This window comes from Panthera leo, chromosome C2, assembly GCF_018350215.1.
Source record: "Panthera leo isolate Ple1 chromosome C2, P.leo_Ple1_pat1.1, whole genome shotgun sequence".
NCBI lineage: Eukaryota > Metazoa > Chordata > Mammalia > Carnivora > Felidae > Panthera > Panthera leo.
In genome coordinates this window covers 70,684,379-70,708,401 of record NC_056687.1, presented here as the reverse complement: position 1 = coordinate 70,708,401, position 24,023 = coordinate 70,684,379, and the positions used below count along the sequence as shown (strand labels likewise).

The following is a 24,023-nucleotide window of genomic DNA, read 5'->3' as shown; positions in this document are numbered from 1 at the left end:
CTTCTTCTCTCAAAGTAAATAAATAAACTTAGAAAGAGAGATACCATTAGAGTTCAGACTAGTAGTACATGTTCAGTTAAGTATTTATTCTAGTGGTGACCCAGGTAAGGAGCTTGGGTTAGTAATGTAGCTCAGATATCCTTAGTGTCCCTTAATTATCTAGTATAAATTGATTATTAATTAATGTAATTTCTCTTCTTATTATATATATGTTTTTAATTTTTTTTTAATGTTTATTTTTGAGAGAGAGAGAGAGACAAAGTGCAAGCAGGAGAGGGGCAGAGAGAGAGAGAGGGAGACACAGAATCTGAAGCAGGCTCCAGGCTCTGAGCTGTCAGCAGAAAGCCCAATATGGGGCTCAAACCCACAAACTGCGAGATCATGACCTGAGTCAAAGTTGGACACTTAACCGACTGAGCCACCCAGGCTCCCCTCTCTTATATTTTTTGTTAAAAAATCATCCTTAGTATGGCATTATTTAATATAAAACTAACTCCATTAGAATAGTATTTGCTTGAAAACTGTCACTTCTATATCTTATAGCCTAATACTTCAGAATTTGGCAGACAGAGTTATTATTATGACCGTATTTTTATGATAGAATTAGTTTTTTTCTTCCTAATATACATAGGATGAAGAATGCTTTTTTTTCCCATTAAACTGTCTGAGACTTAAGTTCTATAACTACAGCATTAGACATTTATGTATTACTGAAAAAGTTATTAATGCTAATGATCAGACCATAACATGATTCAGTATTAACATGTTCTGAAAATCTGACCTAAGAGTCTATTAGAGGGAAATCTTGATCTATTTCCACTGTAACATTTTCTGGTTCTGTGAACACCAAAGAGATAGCAAAGTTATAATAAAAGTAACCTTGATTCACTATTACCAGGAATGTTATCAAATACAATTTTAAGTGAAGTTAGTTTAATCCAAAGTTGAATGAAAATTAACCAAAATAATGTTCATTTACTAGGTTTGAGAAAAAAATAATATGGGTATTTTATAACTGTTTTTTGTTTTTTTTTTTAAAGATGTTAACCACCTTCATGTTTTCACCTTCAGGTATTCTCAGTCTATTGGAGCATGGAGAAGAGTATACATTTTCTCTACCTTGTGCATATGCCCGATCAATTTTAACTGTTCCTTGGGTAGAACTTGGTGGCAAAGTCAGTGTCAACTGTGCAAAAACTGGGTATTCAGCCAGCATCACTTTTCATACTAAGCCGTTTTATGGTGGCAAACTGCACCGGTAAGAACATTTTAATGTTACCTGGCTCTTATTGTATGAGTTTGAACTTGTATTATAACTCCTTATTCTTTTTCTGTTTTGTTTTATGTTAATGGAGTTAGAGTTTTATTTGTGTTTATTTTTTCAAGGCATTCTGGACATCCTGATCTAGTTTTAAAAATAGTGACAGATCTATCTACTTTTTTAAATTTTTTTTTAAGAGTTTGTTTCTTTTGGAGAGAGAGAGGGACAGAGCGTGAGCAGGGAAGGGGCAGAGAGAGAGAGGGAGAGGGAGACAGAGCCTGACACGGGGCTTGAACTCACGAACTGTGAGCAGATCTATCCACTCTTATAAAAATTTCCTGGTTAAGTAGCTAAGGAGAAGTAGAATAGAATTACTAACAAATGAACTTGCAGTCTGTGGCCCAATTTCTGCCTTTAAGGAGGTTCAGACTAGACCCAGGCCTCAGTGAAGGCAGTTATTGGTACAAATTAGCATGAAAATGTATCTAATCATACAAAATAGTTCAAGAAGCACAATGATGGAAGCCAGTGTTTTTAGGTACTAATACTGTGAATGGTGGCTTTGTTCTGCTTCCATCCAGGAAATGGCCAGTTCTTATATTCCCTTCTGGCCTTCTCTCAGTCTCTTCAGCACTGGTCCAGATCATCCAAATCACACGAAGACAAGTTATCTAATAGAATCTTCAAAAGGGATACTGTCTCCCATGTGGGTGATGAGTATTGAGGAGGGCACCTTTTGGGATGAGCACTGGGTGTTGTATGGAAACCAATTTGCAATAAATTTCATATATTGAAAAAAAAAAGAAAAAAAAACAAAAGGATACTGTCTCTTTTCCTTAAGCCCTTGATATTCATTTATTTTTTTTAATGTTTATTTATTTTTGAAGGAAAGACAGAGCATGAGTGAGGTAAGAGCAGAGAGAGAGAGGGAGATACAGAATCCGAAGCGAGTTCCAGGCTCTGAGCTGTCAGCACAGAGCCTGACAAGAAACTCAAACTCACAAGCCTTGAGATTGGACGCTTAACCGACTGAGCCACCCAGGCACCCCCCTTGGTATCTATTCTAACTGTCCCTAAAGTAGGGTTAGTTTTCTCTGTCTATAAACTCTTTATCGAAAAATACATACCTTGTTGATGATTTTCACAAAGTGAAAATTTGAGCATTTTGATCTAGACATGGAACATTACCAGCATCCTAGAGATCCTCCTCATGCCCTCTTACAGTTATACACACACACACACACACACACACACACACACGCACACGCACACACACACCACTTACACCCCTTCTTCCTAGGGTAGCCACTTTCCTGACGTCTAATACCATTGATTAGTCTGGCCTGTTTTTGAAATCTATATAATAATGAAATCATACACTATGTGTTCTTTCATATTTCTCTTTTTGCTGAACATTATGCTTTTGAGATTCATCCATATGTAGCATAGTTCATTCTCCTCACTGAGGATTGTATTACATTGCATGACTGTCACAATTCACTTATTCATTCTAATGTTGATGGGCATTTGAGTAGTTTGCAATTTGGGGCCATTATAAATGGTGCTACTAGAACATTGTGTAGTGAATATATGTATGAATTTCTGTTGGATAGATACCCAAAGGAGAATTGCTGAGTCATAGGGGATGGAAGTTGAACTTGAGTAGGTGCTGCCAAACAGTTTTCTTAAGTGATTATTACCAAAGCACACTCCCTGCAGCCATGTTTGAGACTTTCAATTGCATATAGCAATTTTACTTTTTCATTCTTAGACAACTGGTACTTAACAATTTTAGAAGTGGAAAGAAAGATTGATCGGTCCCCAGACATTGAATGGCCCTTTATAAATGTTTCAAACACTAAATATTTCAAAACACTAAAGCAGAGAATTAAAACACACACATACACACACACATTACCCAAACATAACCACTAGACATTGTCAGAATGGTCACCTCTTATCCTTAGAGAAGGTAATAATATGGTTAATACTTTGCTCTATGCACTTCTACTTAACTTCTCCCATCATAGTAATCACAGGATTCGAACCTTACAACCAGCAAGGGCTTTAGAAGTCACAAGACCAACATTTATTACGTGCATATATCCCTTTGCAACACGCCTGATAACTGATTTGTTCAGTCTGTGTTGAAACATCGTTAGTACAGAACTCACAGTGCATGAGGCAAGCAGTCCCTTCGGACTCCTCTTATTTCTATGAAGTTAGAGCTGAAATGGATATCCCTATAACATTCTTGCCTTGGTGAAAGTATTCCTCAGTGTATATGCTTGAGTAGAATGCTTAGGGGAAAACAACTACAGTGATAAATCTTCCAAAGCCAGCACTGTTTATTGTCAGTGACACTGATACATTTCTTAGTGGCATGTCATTTTTTTCATAAGTATTATTTTCTGGATAAGGAGACATGGAGCAATTTTAATTGTCTTTTTTGCAAACTATTTTTGGTCTCTGAAACTTCATTCTGAGAGTTTATGTGTATGTGCATATATGTGTGCATGTGCATATATGTGCATGTATACCTGTATGTGTGTTATTTGAAATCCTACAGGACTCATATTACCTGTAAAAACATTTAAAAAAATTTTTTAATGTTTATTTTTGAGAGAGAGAGAGACAGAGCACAAGCAGAGGAGGGGCAAAGAGAGAGAGAGAGAGACACAGAATCTGAAGCAGGCTCCAGGCTCTGAGCTGTCAGCACAGAGCCCAATGTGGGGCTTGAACTCACGGACTGAAAGATCATGACCTGAGCCAAAGTCAGGTGCTTAACCAACTGAGCCACCCAGGTGCCCCTAAAAACATTAAAAAAAAAAAAAAAAAAGTTATTTATACACAAATTTATTTTCTTGATTGGTTGGTCTAATTTCCCCAACATGGCTGTAAGCTTTTTGACAGAACTATACTGTTTTGGGCCTTCCATTGCATCTGTACAGTGCTGTGTACATAGTAAGTGATCTGTAAATATTCGTGCAATTTTATTTGGAAATATGATTGAGCATGAGTTTCTCTCTTCTTGGAGATAGAATCTAGTTCACTCTGTCAAATCATACCTATTCCCAATGATCCTTTAATACATTACTGGTTAACTTTTTAGATAGGAACTCTTAGGTCTGAGTTTTTTAGAGCTTCACTCAGTTGATATCCCCTTTCCTCCTCTAGGACAGCCCAGCAGAGGTTTGAAAATAGCTCTTGCAGGCTGTCTTCATTTTTCTCTTCTTTGAGTTTAACATCTTTATTTAACAATCATTTTCAAAGACATGAAAAACTAAGAAAGTAGTTTTGGTGTTAGTATATTCTACTCAATGCCAGATAGTTGATAGTAACTGAAATGAAAATACTAGAGACCCAGGTAGGAGTAAATCAGTAGATATTTTAACATTAGTACCAGATGCTAGGGCAGTGGGGATCAGTCTGTCAGGAGATACTGAGGCTTATAAACACCAACATACACAGAAAGTTGTATTGGAATTTGGATCTAAACTATAAAATTGAACCCGGGTCATAATTTTTTTTACTTTCAATTAAGTATGTTTATTTATATTCCTGTTCAATCCTTGCCTTTTGAATATATCTTTTAACTTTGATATAAGAATACAGTATATTATTTTGCTGGCAAATCTGATCCTTATTTTGAAGGCAGTGGGGGAGTCAATTAAAATTTTAAGCATGGAAATAGTAAATAAGCATGTTATTTAATTATTTTTATCTTTTATTTTGAAATCATTTCAAACCTACAGAAGAGTTGTACAAACTCTCATATATCCTTGGCCTAGTTGCTAGCATTTTGCCTCATTAGCTTTATCAAAGTCTTTTTCTCTCTATATATATACTTCTTATTATTCCTGAAACATTTGAGAGTTAAACATCTGTGTTAAAGGTATGTTAGTCTGAATTTCCTAAGAACAAGGAAATTCTCTCCCACACTCACAGAACAGTTGTCAAATTCAAGAAATAGAATACTGTTATCTGATATATAGTCCGTATTAAATTTTGTTAATTTTCCAAATAATCAGCAATATTTTTTCTCCTGAAAAATCTTGCATTCATGTCAATGTTACATCCCTTTAGTCTTCTGGAATATTTCCTTAGCTTTTCTTTGTCTCTTACAACATTTTTTTGTAGACTACAGGGCAATTTTATAGAATGCCTGATGATTCGTTTTTGTTTTGTTTGTTTTAGGTTCAGGTTACATATTTTTGACGAGAATACATTATAAGTAATTTTGTTTCTGGAAGTGATATATTTTAAGTATTTATTTTTTAAAACACCTGTCTGGTGGCAGATGAAGAATGAACTGGAGGGTAAAGGGAGTGAAGAGAGAGTAGAAGAAAGGAGGCCAGACAGACATGCAGAGGTGACCCTTCAAGGAGTAACTAACAGGATGTAGAGGATCAGGGGCATCTAAGATAGCTTTGGATGACATCCTAGTTATTTACTACCAGTTAATGAACTTCTCTAAAACGTAAGTGCTTAAAACAGCAATTTATTATCTTTCACAGTTCTGTGGACTGACTAGGTTCAGCTGGGTGATTCTCTCATTGTGTTTTTCATGTTGTTACAGTTGGATATTGGTTGAGGCTTCAGCCATCTAAGGGCTTGACCTAGCTAGATATCCAAGGTAGCTCACTCAAGTGGGAGGCAGCAGATCTGGCTGTTGACCAGGATCACAGCTGAGGCTGTCATTCAGAGGACCCTCATGTGGCCTTTCTGTGTGACTGGGGCTTCTTCCACCTTGGCAGCTGGATTCCTAGAGGAAGCATCTAATAGCATTTTAAAAGACTTACTGGCTTTTGATACCTGGTTTTCATATTTTGATTTCTTGAAGACCCCTAAAAATTTCAAATAGATATCCTCATTTTTGTTAATGGTCAGTCATCATATTTACTCTTTTGCTTGTTTCAATCTCTTACTTAAATTGGCTTCTTTTCCCCCTTCATATTCTTTACCTGTCTACGATGCCACATTCATTTGATTTTTCTGTCACTTGGAAGTACTACCCTTTTCTCTAACAGTCTCTTTCTCTCCTTTGCATGCATATATACATTCTGTCCATAATTCTTGAGGGACACTTTTAGCTGACTCTGAAGTTTCCTAATTTTTTCCATTCTGATCTCTCTCAAGACTGGTGGTTTCACCTAATTTCTCATTTAAAAGATTCCTATTAGAAACATATCTCTCTACTGTTGATACAATATTATAATGAAGGCTTTCTTTCATGCCTTCCTCCTTAGACAGCCTAGTTTTTTACTGCTATCTGCTATCAGAGCAGACACATTATCTGCTGTCTGCATTTGATATAAATATATTATCTTCCACTTGTCTTCCCTTACTCCCTCATTTTCCACAACTCTCTCCAATGCAGCCAAGTGAGCCTACTTAACTATTCCGCATGCCCATGTCCTCTCCTAATCAGATTTTCCACACTCACTTTAAGATGATGATGATCATATAAATCATCCTAAAGCAAAGTCAGAATTATCAATATAGATAAATAGACATAGCATTCTATCTATCTATCTATCTAGTGGTATGATATTAAGATGACATGAACTGTCTGCTAAGTGACATACTTTTCTGCATGCAGGAGATACAGAATAGAAAGAAAGACCATCTCTGCCTTCAAGAAGCTTTCAGTGTAGTATTAGAATCCAGCACCCTATCTTTGGAAACCATTTGTAAAGCTTTTAGGGAAAATGTCATATATAATAGTTAAAAACAGTCTATTATTATAATAATCATAGCATTGGAAAGGAGATTAGATAATTACTATACCTGAAAATAAAAAAATTTTTATAGTTTACTTATTTATTTTGAGGGAGAGAGAGAATCCCAGGTAGGCCCTGTGCTGACAGCATGGATGTGGGGCTCAATCCCATGAACCATGAGATCACGACCAGAGGCGAAATCAAGAGTCAGATGCTTAACTGACTGAGCTACCCAGGCACCCCTGAAAATAAAATTTGATTCTGACTCCTATGTTGAAGTAAAAAAAAGAAACATGATGTTCAACATATATCTCATTGTCTGATAAAGGAAGCCTATCACTTTTTCGAGAAAAGACAAACTATTTTCCTGGTATTAAATTTTAAAGGGATGTGTTGCAGGTATCCTTATATAGTGGCATTTAGAAACATAATAGTGTCTTCTTCAGTAGTTCTGCATAAAATGTAATTATCCTTCAGGTAAGCATTTCAGATATATATCAATAAAACCCAAAGCTAAAGTCTTAACTTTCAATCAATAAAAACTTTTTTTTTTTTTTTTAAGATTTTTTTTGTTTGTTTTTAAGTAATCTTTATACCCAATATGGGGCTCAAATTCACAATCCTGAGATCAAGAGTTGCATGCTCCACCAACTGAGCTAGCCTGGCACCCCCAGTCAATAAAAACTTTGTATATGAAGCCAAGTTAATATATTAAATGATTTTCTGGTATTCCAAGTAGCTGTAGAGCTAGAGTCTAGACCACATAAAAGGCTAACTTGATATCACATTTTTAGAAAGTGAGAGAACAAATGCCTTATCAGTTATCAATCATCCTCACTTTAGAGATGAATAGGATAATAACTTAAGATGTAGCTTTTTGCTTAGTATCTTAAGGACCATATTCAATGTTATTGGTTGATACAAGATCTAGATCTACATGCTTTATATATTTAGATAGTCATTTACTTATTGTCTGTAATTGCTTTCATGCAACAGTGACAGAGTTAAGCAGTTGTGACAGAGACAGTCTGACCTGCAAATCCTGATAATTTACTTCCCAGTCCTTTACAGAAGAACTTTGCCAACCCTGCATTAGGCCGTTATGAAGAATTATAAGCAGAATGAGGCAAGGCCCTTCTTCCTCCTTGTGTTGCTTTTGCATATTTCTCATGCAAAGGAATGGAAATGGCCCACCTCTCGTATGTGTAATTCTTGTTCCCTGCCCCAGTTCTCTTCGTGCCGCTCTTACCATGTAGCTGCACTAACTGACAACACCCCAGCATGAACAGGGACCTAGGGTTTGCTATTTGTTGAATGGAAAGGCATGTGAGGGAGATCATGATAACTTGAGAGATTGTGCTATGGGAGTTACAGATCAAGTGAGGACCAGATTATGGTCCCTTAATTCTCAGAACATAGTTCTGAGGGTGTTTGGGTGGTTTAGTCTGTTAATGATCTTGTGGTTTGTGAGTTCGGGCCCCGTGTTGGGCTCTGCACTGACAGTGACAGTGTTGGGAGTGACAGCCTCTCTCCTTCCTCTCTGCCCCTCCCTCACTTGCTCTCCCGCCCCCTTCAAAATAAACAAATTAAAAAAAAATCTATCTATCTATCTATCTATCTATCTGTCTGTCTATCTATCTCATTCTGGGTATGTATGGATGGAAAAGAGAAGAGATAAGTGTTCTGTGTCATCTCCTCATATCCTGTTTGGTTGGAAACAAATTTCCAAAGAAGGGAACAATGTTGGCAAGTGGGATCAGAGAGGAAACATGGACATCACAAGAAATATTCAGTCAGGCAAGAAGCCCTTAGCAGTAGAATTATTTAAATTTATATACGGTTAAACCTTGGATTGCGAGTAACTTGTTCTGTGAGTGTTCTGCAAGCGAGCAAACATTTCTAATAAATTTTAACTTGATAAATGAGTGATGTCTTGCAATACGAGTGGTACATGATGCCGAATGTCACATGATCACAACTGAGCCAATGGTTCTTTCTTGCTTGCTGTGGAATTGTGGTGATCGTCTCGCATGTTCAGGTGCTCGGTCTCAGGCTGTAGTGTTTGGCAGAAATCAGTGATTTTCAGAATGTTGGAAGGTGCCCACAACTGGCATTAGTGTATTTTTTGTCACTTCAAACCACCTATGGACAGTCCTTTGCTTTTCCATACAAGAGTAAGCTTAGGAATGCTTTGCTTCATTCTAGGTCAGGCTGCCTGCAGATATAGACCCTTTCCTCTGCTGCCTTATTGCCAGTTGGATTAAATACAATATATGGCAAGAGTTTATTAATACTATACTGTAGTCAACATCCATGCAAGCATATACAATGGCCCTGATGCAGAAAAAGATTCCATTGAGCCAATACATAACAGTGATTCCATTAGTGATAGTGAAAGTCCTGCACAATAACCCTCCTCTCTCTTATCTCCCTGACACAAGCCATGAAGGTTTTTAAAGATAAGTACAGGTTAATGTGTTTATTTTTCTTTATATTTTGTATTTTCTTAATTATTTTGTGTTCTATTACAGTATTGTAATCACTTTTGTATGAATATTTTTGGGTTGTGGAACAAATCATCTGAGTTTCCATTATTTCTTACAGGGAAATTCGCTTTGATATACAAGTGCTTTGGATTATAAGCATGTTTCCAGAACGAATTATGCTCGCAAGCCAAGGTTTTACTATACTTTGAAATATAACTGAGTTCCCACCTCTATTGTAATCAGGCACACTTGTAGTCATGGTGTTCTTTGTATCTAGTGAGCTAGAGTTATGCCTAACTTTTGATTTTGGATATTTGGTTTGCTGTTGGTTTCCAAACCTCTCTTACCTTAATCTCCAAAATCTGGTTCATTGATCATTTGCTTTTTGGCCCCTATATCTCTGCCTTGAGTTCTGAGTTTGCAGACCTTTAATTAACTTAGCCTGTTTGAAAGCTATGGGTGCCCTAAATTCTGCTGTGTCTTTCTGGTTCTTAGGTTCTTGGCTTATACCTGACAACTGCTACTTAGGGTTCCTGTAGCCTGAACCTCTGGGCTTTGGTCCTGTGGATTGCTTTTGAATCCAGATAAACTGCAATCACTGATGCACTGATTAGACCCTAACACTTGCCCACTGTTCTCTAAGTTCTGAACCTCTATCTTATCTGACCCTGTTGTTTCTTGTGTCCTACAGTGAACACAAAACACTTCATTAAAAATAATTAGACCTGTTTATTCCGATCTTCATTTGAACTGCATCCTGTCTGTTGATACACTGGCCAGATAACTCTTCATTAAACTTTCAACGGTAGTGTTTGAGTTCTCTCTGAGTTCTGTGTCAATGATGATAATTTTTGTATACTGGTACTCTTTTAATTTTTCTGTTTTGGCAAGAGAATATTAAAATTTTTAATTTATTTTTTCTATTTTTCAACCTCTTATTGGTTTAGCTGGTTTCTATATTTAATTTAAAGTTAGGCTTATGTGATTTTATACAAAATCAACATACCCAGAAATTCAAATATAGGGACCTCAAACTTTTTTTTTTAATGTGTATTTATTTTTTTGAGAGAGGGAGGGAGACACAGAATCCCTCTCTCATGTTTTTGAGAGAGACAGACAGAGTGTGAGTGGGCAGTGAGAGAGAGACACACACACACACAGAATCTGAAGCAGGCTCCAGGCTCTGAGCTGTCAGCACAGAGGCCGACACGGGGCTCGAACTCACGAGCCATGAGATCATGACCTGAGCCAAAGTTGGACGCTTAACCAACTGAGCCACCCAGGCGCCCCTAAACTTTTAAGTAAATAAGACTAGTAAATAGGACTAAAATTTAAGTAAACAAGACTAGTTTTTAAAAAACATTTCAATTGTAATGTTGTAACATCTTAAAACCATAATAAAAATGTTAATATTTTTTATATTTCTGTTTAGTTTTAATATTATAATAGTTTTGTTTGTAGCAAACATTTAAAGATCACACCTTGTGATCATTCATGGTAACTTAGTCTCTGGTTTGATTCCCAGTATTCTTTCTGAACATTAAAGTTGAAAGGCACCTGGGTGGCTCAGTTGGTTAAGCATCAGACTCTTGGTATGGGCTCAGGTCATGATCTTACATTTCTTGCTGACAGCCTGGGAGCCTGCTTGCGATTCTCTCCCTCCCTCTCTCTCTGCCCTTCCCCCACTCACACTGTCTCTCTCAAAGTAAATAAACTTAGAAAAAAAGATTAAAGTTGATATTATTTGAAAAAATTACCTAGTAAGCTCTCATGGGATTTACAGAGTCTGACTTTGGCACTGACAAACTGAAGTGAGCTGTATACCCAATTTAAACAATTCAGAAGGTACGTTTATAGGTTTCAGAGTTCTAAGAATAAGCCCAGTTTCACTTATTAGAGCATATCTTTATTTTTTACCTGCTTCTAGGGTTACAGGTGAAGTAAAGCACAACATCACCAATACTGTGGTATGCAGAGTGCAAGGCGAATGGAATAGTGTTCTTGAGTTCACTTATAGCAATGGAGAGACAAAGTATGTGGATTTAACTAAGTTGGCAGTAACAAGGAAAAGAGTAAGACCTCTGGAGAAGCAAGATCCATTTGAATCCAGGTATGTTATCCTTACATCCATACAAGAAAGAGTCAGAAGCTCTGGATCTTAATCGAAGCCTTTTCACTAATTTGCAACCTTAGGCAGGTCACTTCACCAGTTTGCATTTGTAAGCTGGGCAAAAATATTACAATATTTAATAGTCAAAAGATTACTATCCTTATCATAAAAACGTTTACAAATTATTAACAAGAAAATAAGTACCCCATTAGAAAAATGGACAAAGGACATAAAGAGGCAGTTCACAAAAGGAGAAAAAAAATGCTCACTAAGAAAATGAAAAATAGTGGTTGCTTCTGGAGAGGAGTACTGGGATGTAGGATAGGAAAGAGACTTAATCTTTCATAGAATCCCCTTTTGAACTATTTAAATTTTATATCCTGTGGAAGTATTGTTGTATCAATTTAAAAAAGAAAAAGTGAAATACAAGGAAGCATTAAACATCTTAAGTTCAGATCATGTAAGTAGAACTAAACTATTTATTACTATATACATAAAGGAATTAAATACCCATTAACCAAAGACTCAGATTGCATTTAGAAATAAAAAAGTAATGATTGGGGAAAATTTTTCTTTTGGAGTTTACCCTAAAGGAGAAGTTGTTTCTATTTTATTTTAATTCCAGTATAGTTAACATACATTGTGAAATTAGTTTTAGGTGTACAATATAGTGATTCAAAAGGAGAGGTTCTTAAGGTTTGGTCTATGGACCCCCTACGGTCCTTGAGATTTTTTAACAAGGTTTATAAGTTCAATTTTATTTTCATAATAATGCCACGATGCTATTTGCCCTTTCATTCTGTTGGCACTTGCACTGATGGTGCATCAGAAGTTGTGGGTAGCACTGCTGGGCCTTAGAGTAATCAAGGCAGTGGCACAAAACTGTACACAGTCATTGTGTTCTTCACTGCCCATGTACTTGCATTTTTTTTAAGATGCCAGGTTTTTTAAAAAAAAAAAGTCCTTGAAAAAGCAGTATAGATTGTTGGTTTCATTAAATCTGTATCATTGAGGACCCATCTTTTTACTATTCTACATGACAGATTGGGAGTATGCATAAAGCACTGCTGGTAGATACTGAAGTACGGTAGTTATCCGGAGGAAAAGCACTTGTGCAGTTGTTTGAGTTATAAGCTAAATTAATTTCTGTTTTCATAAAACACCATTTCTACTTAAATGAATGGCAAACCATGACTATTCTAATTTCAGTATTGGGCAGACATTTTTCTTATAAATAGATGATCTGAACATGACACTTCAAGGAAAACAATTGGCAGTATTTTTGACTAATAATAAAATTTAAATGGAAACGACGTATGGATTAAAGACCTAAATATGAGACCTGAAACCATAAAAGTCCTAGAAGAGAGCACAGGCAGTAATCTCTCTGACATCATCCATAGCAACATTTTCATAGATATGTCTCCTGAGGCAAGGGAAATAAAAGCAAAAATAAACTATTGGGACTACATCGAAGTGAAAAGTTTCTGCACAGCAAAAGAAACAATCAACAAAAATGAAAGGCAGCCTACTGAATGGTAGAAGAAATTTGCAAATGACATATCCAATAAAGAGTTAGTATCTAAAATATATAAAGGACCGATACAAGTGTTGGCGAGGATGTGGAAAAAAAGGAACCGTTGTACACGGTTGGTGGAAATGCAAACTGGTGCAGCCACTATGGAAAACAGTATGGAGTTTTCTCAGAAAATTAAAAATAGAACTACCCTATGATCCAGTAATCGCACTATGGGGTATTTACCCCCAAAATACAGAAACACTAATTCAAAGGGGTGCATGCTTCCCTATGTTTATAGCAGTATTATTTACAATAGCCAAACTATGGAAGCAGCCCAAGTGTCCATCAATAGATGAATGGATAAAAAAGATTTGGTTATGTGTATGCAATGGAATATTATTCAGCCATAAAAAAGAATGAAATCTTACCATTTGCAATGACATGGATGGAGCTGGAGAGTATAATGCTAAGCAAAGTAAGTTAGTCAGAGAAAGACAAATTCCATATGATTTCACTCGTGTGTGGAATTTAAGAAACAAATGAGTAAAGGGAAAACAAGACAAACCAAGAAACGGACTCTTAGCTATAGAGCACAAACTGATGGTTACCAGAAGGGAGGAAGGGGACAGGGTTGGAAAAATAGAAGATGGGGATTAAAAAGTACACTTATCATTATGAAAAAATAAATGAAATGAAAAAATAAAATAATAAAAAGGTATAGGTGGGAGACAGTGGAAGATAGGTAGATAGATAGACAGACAAGAAGGTAGGTAGATAGGAAGAAGCAACCTAAGTGTCCATCAACAGATGAATGGATAAAGAAGTTGTAGTATATACGGGCACCTGGCTGGCTGAGTTGTAAGAAAATGCAACTCTTGATGTCAGGGTTGTAAGTTTGAGCCCCATGTTGAGTGTAGAGATTACTAAAAAAATATTTTTAAAAAACTTAAAAAAGAAGTTACAGCATATATATACAGTGGAATTTTATTCAACCATAAAAAAGAAGGAAATCCTGCCATTTGTGACAACATGGATGGACCTTGAAGGTATCATGCTAAGTGAAATAAGTCAAAAAGACAGATACTGTATGATCTCACTTATATGTGCAATCTAGGGGCGCCTGGGTGGCTCAGTTGATTAAGCATCTGGCTCTTGGTTTCAGGTCAGGTCATGATCTCACAGTTCATGGGTTCAAGCCCCACATCAGGCTCTGCACTGTCAGTGGGGAGCCTGTTTGGAATTCTCTCTCTCTTCCTCTCTTTTTGCCCCTCCCTGCTCACTCTCTCTGTCTCTCAAAATAAATAAATAAACTTCAAAAAATAAAATACTCTCTTTTCAACTATGTATCAGTGTGAGGCCAGGTTTTCTTTATATACTTTAACTAAAACAACATATCACAACAGACTGAATGTAGAAACAGCTATAAGAATCCAGCTATATTAAAGCAGATTTTTTTAATGTTTATTTATTTATTTTGAGGGGGGAGGGGCAAAGAGAGGGACAGAGAATCCCAAGTAGGCTCCACTCTTCTCAACACTGAGCCTGACACGGGGGGCCCAGTCTCATGAAATGTGAGATCATGACCTGAGCTAAAAACAAGAGTTGGACGCCTAACCTACTGAGCCACCCAGCACCCCTAAAGCAGATGTTTAAGAGATACTCCTGGATTCTCTTTGCTAAAATTTTATTAAGGATTTTTTATATCTACATTCATGGGGGATATTGGTTGGTCTGTTGTTTTCTTTAGGGAAAGGTTTTTAACTACAAATTCAATACCTTTATATTGATATTGAGGTTGTCTTGAGTGAACTTTGGCAGTTTGTGTATCTTTCAAGAAATTGATTCATTTAATCTAATTTGTCGAATTTATTGGCATATAAGTTATATTCCCTTAGTTTTCTTTTAATGTGTGTAGGATCTGTAGTGATGTCCCTACTTTAATTCTTCATGTTGGTAATATTTTCTTTTCCTAATCAATGTGATTAAAGATTTATTAATTTTACTCAGAGAACTAGTGTTTGGTTTCATTGGTTTTTGTCTGTATTTCTATTTTCTTCATTGATTTCTGCTCTTTTTTATTTCCTCTTTTCTGCTTACTTGGTGCATCATTTGCTCTTCCTTTTTCTCGTTTCTTAAAAGGGAAGCTTGGGTCAGGGATCAGCACACTTCTATAAAAGGCCAGAGAATAAATATTTTAGGCCTAATGGGCCAGATAGTCTCTACCACAACTACTCAACTCTACCACTGTAGCATGAAAGCAGCCACAAACAGTGAAAGGATAGATAGATATCCCTATGTTACAATAAAAATCTATTCACAAAAATGGGCAACCAGCCATAGTTGTCTGACCCCTGATTAGGCCATTGTTTTTCCTTTTCCCCTAATATATATATTTAATATATTTCTAAGTCTGCTTTGTCTATATCTCACAACTTTCGAATTCTTGATATATATTTTCTAATTTCCCTTGTGACTCATGAAGTTATTTAATTTTTTTTTTTTAATGTTGGTTTTTGAGAGAGAGAGAGGAACACAAAGTGTGAGCAGGGGAGGAGCAGAGAGGGAGACACAGAAAGAATCCAAAGCAGGCTCCAGGCTCTGAGCTGTCAGCACAGAGCCCGATGAGGGGCTTGAACCCACAAACCATGAGATCATGATCTGAGCTGAGGTAGGACACTTAACCGAGCTACCCAGGTGCCCCTCATGAAGTTATTTAGTAAAACATTATTTAATTTCCAAATATTTATAAAATTTCCAGCTATCTTCCCATTATTCATTTTTAATTTAGCTTAATTTTGGCCAAAGGGTGTACTTTGTATGGTTTCAGTCCTTCAAGTTTTTTGAGATTTATGACCCTGAATACATTCTGTCTTGGTAAATGTTTCATGTGCACTTAGCAAGAATGTATATTCTTTTGATGTTAGGTGACAGTAATCTGTAAATATCAATTAGCTCAAGTAGGTTGATAGTATTTTTCTAGCATTCTGTGTGATTACTAATTTTCTGTGTACTTGTTCAGTTGAGATCAGTAACTGAGATCAGTTATTGAAACTACCAATTATAATTGAATATTTCTTTTTGTAGTTCTGTAAGTCTTTACTTCATGTTATTTGAAGCTTTGTATTAGGGGCATACACATTTGGGATTATATGTCTCTTGATGTACTAACCCTTGATCATTATGAAATAATCATCTTTATCTGTGGTCATAGTTCTTGCTTTGAATTCTACTTTAATACTAAAAGTGCCACTTTAAATAAACTTTATCAAGGGGCACCTGGGTGGCTCAGTCTCTGAAGCTTCCGACTCTTGATTTCAGCTTAGGTCATGATCTCACGGTTTGTGAGTTCGAGCCCTGCATCTGGCTCTGCACTGACAGTGCAGAGCCTGCTTGGGATACTCTCTCTGCCTCTCTCCCTGCCCCTCCCCTGCACATGCTCACTCACTCTCTCTCTCTCTCTCTCTCTCTCTGTATCCCTCTGTATCTGTCTCTCTCTCAAAATAAATAAATTTTAAAACAACTTTATCAAGATGTATTTTACATATTATAAAATCCACCTATTTCAAGTGTATAAATTCAGTTATTTTTAGCATCTTTCCTGAATGGTGCAGTCATTGCCATAAATCAGTTTCACAATCTTCATCCTCCCATGAGATCACTCATGCCCACTTACAGTTAATGTCCATTCATATCCCTAGTCTCAGGGAACCTACTTTCTGTCTCTATAAATTTGCCTTTTCTGGACACTTCAGATGAATGGAATCATACAATATGTGATACCTTGTGCTTGGCTTCTTTCATTTAGCATAATTTTTCAAGGTTCATCCATGATACAGCATGTATCGATAGTTCATTTTTTTATATTGCTGAATAGTATTCCATTATATGGAACCACATTTTGCCTATCTATTCACTAATTGATGGACATTGCCAGTTTTGGACTTTGATGATTAATACTACTATGAACATTCTCATATAAATTTTGGGTGGCTATGTTTTCATTTCTCTAGGTAAATATCTGAAAGTGGAATTGCTGGGTTGTCTACAAGTTTTACATTTGACTTTTCAGGAAACTGCCAAACTAATTTCCAAGATGGCTGCATCCTTTTACATTCCTGCCGGCAATGTATAAGTGTTCCAGTTCACATCCTCATCAACATTTGTTATTGCCTGCCTTATACCCATTCTAGTTGGTGTGAAATAGTGTCTTAAAATGTGATTTTAATTCACATGTTCCAAATGACTAATGATGTTGAACATATTTTCACATGCTAATTAATTAGCCATTTGTGTATCTTCTTTGGTGAAATGTATGATTGTCTTCCTATTGGATTGTAGGAGTTCTTTGTGAATTCTGGATTCAGATTTTTTATTGGATATGTGTTTTTCAAATATTTTCTCTTTGTTGCTCATTTTTTAATTTTCTTAGTGGTTTTTTTTTCCTTTCAGTATAAAGGGTTTTATTTTTCTGAGATGAGATTATCAGTGTTTTATTTTATGGATTGTGGTTTTGGTATTATATCTAAGAAATCTTTGCCCAACCCAAAGACTTAAAGATTTTCTTCTGTCCGGGCACCTGGGTGGCTCAGTTAAGCATCCCGACTCTTGATTGCAGCTCAGGTCATGATCTCATGGTTTGTGAGTTCGAGCCCCACATCAGGCTCTGTGATGACAGTGCGGAGCCTGCTTGGGATTCTCTCTCTCCTTCTGTGTCTTCCCCTTCCCCTGTTTGCACGCTATCTCTCTAAACAAACAAACAAACTTAAAAAAAAAAAAAAAAGATTTTTCTCCTATCTTTTGTAAAAGTTGTATTATGAGGTAAGGGTCTAAGGTCCTCTTTTTGCTTGTAGATATCTAGTTGTCCCAGCACCATTTGTTGAACAGACTGTTTTTTCCCCCAAAGAATTATCTTGCAGTTTTCTTTTGCTTGGAGTTTGTTGAGCTTTCCTGTCTCTGCTGTGCCTATAAACTCTAGTCAGTGAGTTGGAGCACCCATAGGACTCCCCTCATTTATTTCCCGATTAACAGGAATCAGTGTTCTGTACTGGCTTTTGCTCAATATCTACAAACCGTTGTTTCAATATATTTTGTCTGGTTTCCTACTTGATTAAAGGCATGAAGGTAACTCTGGTCCCTATTATTTCATCATGTCTCTTACCTTTCAGCTGAAAGTGGTCTCTCTTACCTTTCAGCTTTTAAAAACTGTATTTACCTTTTTGCTTATTATTTCCTAAGCTTCTTAAAAAAACAATATGTTTATAACTTGTGAAGATACAAATTATTCTTAATTTAAAAAGAAAACAGAAGCAGCAGCATCTTTGACATTAGTATCAGAAACATAGTTGTCAGTATTCTTATAACTCATAAGCATGAAATTATAGATCTGATTTAGGAAACAATTTTTAAAAATTACTGTTAATTTCAAGGTATAAGTTCTACTTAATTATATTTTTCTAAAGAATGTAAAATGTGTGTTTTTTCAAATTATAGGCGATTGTGGAAAAATGTGACAGATTCTCTGAGGGAATCTGAAATCGAGAAAGCCACAGAGCATAAACGTACCCTGGAAGAACGCCAGAGGACTGAAGAAAGGCATCGTACTGAAACAGGCACACCCTGGAAAACCAAATATTTTATTAAAGAGGTTTGTCCTACATGTCTTCAGACTAAAACTTGTTATCTACTGTAGTTTACTAGGCTTTCTTGAGTTGTTATCACTTAGACATCTTTATTTCTAAAAATAGTCCAGCATAACCGTGAGCTTTTTCATGGAACTTTTCACAATTTGACAAAACGAAATAGTTTACCAGCAGTTCAGATGAAATGGATTTTGGGATTAAGTTGGCCACAAACAAAAATGCTAACATAATCTCCAGTCACAATAATAGAATAGACAATTGACAATTTATTGCCTTTCAAACTACACTGAAACTTGCTGTTCATTTCCAGAGACTACATTTTAAAGGGAGACATGAGAAACTTAATTGGCTACACAAAGGCTAGTGCAGTGGCTAGAATCTTTGGAACATTTAAGAAAAAAGAATAAAGTGGGGTGTTCAGCTTAGAAAACCAAAACTTGGGACCATGCATTATAACCTTCAGATATGTATATGCTTTATCACATAGAAATTTTTTATCAGTTTGTATAGCAGTCCCATGGTAGGTTCAAACTACCAGGAATTTTGAGCTTAACATAAAAAGGAATTGTATAACAATAAAAAAAATCCAGTAATAATGGGGAGTACATTTTATAGTAATGCACCGCTAGTTCTATATGAGACCATGGCTTAGGTAGAAGACTTCATGCACTGATTTTGCAGCTAGACCAAATAATTGCCAGATTCTTATCTAAATTTAAAGATTTTTGTTTGGTTTGGTTTATTAGTTTCTGGTAGAACTCAGAGTAAGGTGAATGATTGCAGACCAGAGCTGTTATCAAGAAAAATTTTCTCGGGGCGCCTGGGTGGCTTAGTCAGTTGGTGTGTGATTTTGGCTCAAGTCATGATCTCACTGTTCCTGAGTTCGAGCCCCGCATTGGGCTCTGTGCTGACAGCTTAGACCCTGGAGCCTGCTTTGGATTCTGTTCTTCCTTTCTCTCTGCCCTTCCCCGACTTGCTCTCTCTCTCTCTCTCTCTTTCTCTCTCTCAAAAATTAAACAAACATTTTTTTTTTTCAATTAAAAAAATTTTTTTTCTTGTCAGCGGTGCCTGATGGCTCAGTGGGAAGAGCATGCAGCTTTTGATCTCGGGGTTGTTAGTTCAAGCCCCATGTTGGGTAGAGAGTCTACTTAAAAGGAAAAAAAAAAGTTTTCTTACCATAGCCAAGTCTAAAGAAGCCCACTGAATTTTAATATTGGTCCATCAGGAAGGAATTTGGAAAAAGTAATTTAATTTTGATTTTTGCATAGTTATTAACCTTAAAACTCCATTTATTTTTTATTTATTATAAGTTTAAGTTTATTATAGTTGCTTCATTACTTTCATTTTTCTAATCATTGGGTATCTATTATAAATATTGGTCATTTTCATAGATAGGAATAATAAAAAGAAAGTACATATCTGCTCTTTTAGATGAAAAAATAAAACTTTGTAATTATTATTCAAAGCTATAGTCTGATAACTGTGGTTTTTTTCATTTCAAACTCATTAAGAAAGCTGAGGTATCAGGAACAGATCTAGGAAGAGAATTCCTAAGGGAAGACCTCTCTAATTCATTAAAAGTGAACTCTGGTGTCTGAGAGCGACTATAATGGCTGCAAGATATAGGGGCGCCTGACTGGCTCAGTTGATAGAGCATGCAACTCTTGACCTCAGGGTTGTTTTGAACCCCATGTTTGGTATAGATATTACTTAAAATCTTTTTTTAAAAAGGTACAATTAATGAGATTTTAAAAGGTAGGCACCCTAATTCTTGCTACTAACATGACATGTAAAGTTGCTACTTCTCATGTATCCTTGGACAGATATTATTAAGAGCCACTGTCAATCTAGTGTTCTGTGATGGTTACATCTTTTTCAAAAACAGTACTATAGGAGTTGAGAATTATCAACCAGGTGATTTAATATAAACAACCTAATGGTTGCCGTTATTAAAGAAAAATTATTCTGACACTTACTAAAAATGTCAAGGAAAACTTCATTCAGGACTATTGTAGTAAAGAAGAGGTATTATACTTAACTCTGAGTACAAGGACAAGTGGAAATGCGAAGGAGTGGGTGGAAAAGAGAATCTTGGTCGAACATCAAGGATGGGGGTGAGGTGGAGGAACTTGATTAGATATCAAGGGTGGAAGAAGAGGAGTTTAGAAATCAGGGTTTGGAGTAGGGGGGATTCTTAGTGAACTGGCTTATCAAAATTCTTTGCTAAAACTGGGTTCAATAGGCCATGGATGAGGCCTAGTCAAGAAGAGAACTCAAAGGAGTCTGACTAAAATTCAGTCAAGGAGCTGGGGTGCCTGGGTGGCTCAGTTGGTTATGTGTCCAACTCTTGGTTTTGGCTCAGGTCATGATCTCATGGTTCATGGGATTGAGCCCTGCATCACTGACAGTGCAAAACCGACTTGGGATTCTCTCTCTCTCTCTCTCTCTCTCTGCCTCTCCCCCATTTGCTCATGCCTGCTGTCTCTCTTAAAATAAATAAGTGAACTTTAAAAAAAAAAAAAGAGGGGCACTGGGTGGCTCGGTTAAGCGTCTGACTCTTGGTTTCAACTCAGGTCATGATCAATCTCATGGTTTATGAGTTCAAGCCCTACATCGGGCTCCATGCTGACGGTGTGGATCCTGCTTGACATTCTCTCTCTCCCTCTCTCTCTGCCCCTCCCCCACTCACTCTTTCTCTGTCTCTAAACTTTAAAAACAAAAAAATCAAAAAATTGAAAAAAAAAAGAATTCATCATTTAATGAAATTCAATCAAAGAGAGAGTGAGTCCTTGTCATTAGGAGCCAAGTAATTGCTTGTCTTAAGTCATTTTTGGAATAAGAAGAGATAGATAGATAGATAGGTAGATAGATAGATAGAGATATATAGTATAAATAAATTGAAGGATCTATGGGTTAAAGACAGTTTCAGATCTGACTTATATTTTATTTATTTTTTTAATGTTTATTTATTGTTGAGAAAGCACACAAGCAGGGAAGGGACAGAGCAAGAGGGAGACACAGAACATGAAGGAGGCTCCAGGCTCTGAGCTGTCAGCACAGAGCCCAACATGGGGCTTGAACCCACAAACTGTGAGATCATGACCTGAGCCAAAGCCAGACGCTTAACCCACTGGGCCACCCAGGGTCCCCTCAGATCTGACTTATTTTGCCTAGTCCCATAAACACTGAACTCTACTCTTAGCTACCCTGACCTCAACTGTGTCAAGTCCTGTACTCCAGTATGTGGCTTCATGCGTTTCTTTTCCTCACTTGGTCTTCTCTGGTTGTAGTTCATTCTCTGACTCTAACTTTGCTCCTCGCAGTATCCTATTCACAGGAGCCAGGGAAAACTAATGGGAGTAGAGTTGGGAAAGAACTAGAAAATAATACTCAACTACTAGAGTTGAGTAGAGAACGGCTAGTAGCTTGATGACCATTTGTGCTCCACCTGCTGCCTGTCACTCTGTGGGTGAGGCTAAGTCTGCAGTGTCTTGGCAAAATTGGCAGAATTGCTACAAATGACTTCTGCAAATAAAGTGGTGATGGAGCATCAACTAGGTGCCCCCGGACCAGAATTTCTCCCCTGATCCTAGCTAAACCACAGACATTATTTGATGTCTTAAGCACAGAGATTTTTTCCATCACAAAAACTCTTGTTTTTAAATGTGACAGTAGATGGGGCGCCTGGGTGGCTCAGTCGGTTAAGCACCGACTTCGGCTCAGGTTATGATCTCGCGGTTCGTGAGTTTGAGCCCCGTGTCGGGCCCTGTGCTGACAGCTCAGAGCCTGGAGCCTGCTTCGGATTCTGTGTCTCCCTCTCTCTCTGCCCCTCCGCCACTTGCGCTCTGTCTCTGTTTCTCAAAAATAAGTAAACGTGAAAAAAATTAAATAAATAAGTAAATAAATAAATGTATGTATGTATGTATGTATGTATGTGACAGTAGAATTCCACCTTAGTGAAGATGTTGCTTCTAGTTTTGGTTACTGATTGTGAAAATATTAGAGGAATCATCTTTTAATTTATTTTTCTACTTGTTTCAGGGAGATGGCTGGGTTTATCATAAGCCCCTTTGGAAAACAATTCCAGCAACACAGCCTGTGGAGTGACACACACTATCTGAGACTCGACCAAATGAACTTCTTCTCTGTTTACCCTAAACCCTCCCAGAATGGAGTCATTGCACTGAGTAACCTGCTTCCTGATTGCACAGACTGAATCTGGCTAAACCCGAATGTCCCTGTTAGGGCACCACAGAACTGCAGCAAGACCAAAGTGTTGAAGACGCGCGACGGGCCTCTCACCAACCTGTTCATGTGATACGAGCAATATCATCCGAAAACCTTTCACGTGAATTATTAGATGATTCATCTTTTATCCAGCTCCTACTCCTAAAGTTAGGTTTAAATCCCCTATTTTTGCATGGGGGCAGCAGATACACATAAGCGTGAGAACTCAGTGATTTTGATTTCTTTATAGTAAAGAGTGAAGTCTCTTTCAGAGTTTGTGCTTTGCTTTCTGTCAGTAACTGAAGTATTCACTGCTCTTACAAACAAACCCAAGAGGAGGAGGACGATGACCCAGAAGTGGATTCAGCCATTGTGCCTGAAATCAGTGTTAAAAAAATCAACCAGGTTGTAGTAACAAGGCATTCTGTTCCTTCAAAGAGACTGTGTGCCTGTGTCTGAGGAACTTATCCATTATCCACCTCTGTTGGAACTCTCTTTTAAAAAGTATATTTATAAATTGATTAGAATTATAACCATGGAGAATTTTTTCTTCTGAGCATTTTATTATACTTGAAAACAACATTGACTTGAAAAATTTCAGAACATTTTTCAATACCTAGTTTTATTAAATGTTACACTTGAGAGACAATTTTTTAAATGTGTTCATGTCAATATGATGAGATCTTGGCCTTTCTCAAGAACTGAGGCATTAAAGAACAAAGCAAACATTTAAAAAATAAAACTGTTACTTTTTTTTTCCTTACCTTTTTTTCACTTGTAGATTAATATCCAGTATTATGTGCTATCCCTCTGAATAAGTATGCTTCATCTTACCTCTGTCCATTCAAATTTAAAACAACTATTCATATTTGTCAGTAATTCAGAAGTTATATATGTGGCTGAGTGCATGTATGGTATGGTTTTCTTTCCTTCTCAAGGAAACTCAGATGCTGAAGAAAGAATATGAAGTGAAAAGATATTAGGAAAAAAGATATCAGGAAGTTGTATTCAGGTACAAATCTCTTTTCTTTTTTAATAAGTATTTTATTGAGGTTGAA

The 24,023-nt window shown here is 36.7% G+C and overlaps 1 protein-coding gene across 1 annotated transcript in view; it reads left to right on the top strand.

The window, feature by feature from the left end:
• OSBPL11 (oxysterol binding protein like 11) overlaps positions 1-23,317 on the top strand; it is an 83,875-nt gene extending 60,558 nt beyond the window's left edge. Inside the window, exons 10-13 of the mRNA XM_042954579.1 lie at positions 1,072-1,258; positions 11,398-11,580; positions 18,590-18,743; positions 22,780-23,317. Coding sequence (XP_042810513.1) covers positions 1,072-1,258; positions 11,398-11,580; positions 18,590-18,743; positions 22,780-22,845 — 590 coding nt within the window. The 3' untranslated portion in view covers positions 22,846-23,317. The remainder of the gene's footprint in view (positions 1-1,071; positions 1,259-11,397; positions 11,581-18,589; positions 18,744-22,779) is intronic.
• The last annotated feature ends 706 nt before the right edge of the window (positions 23,318-24,023 follow it).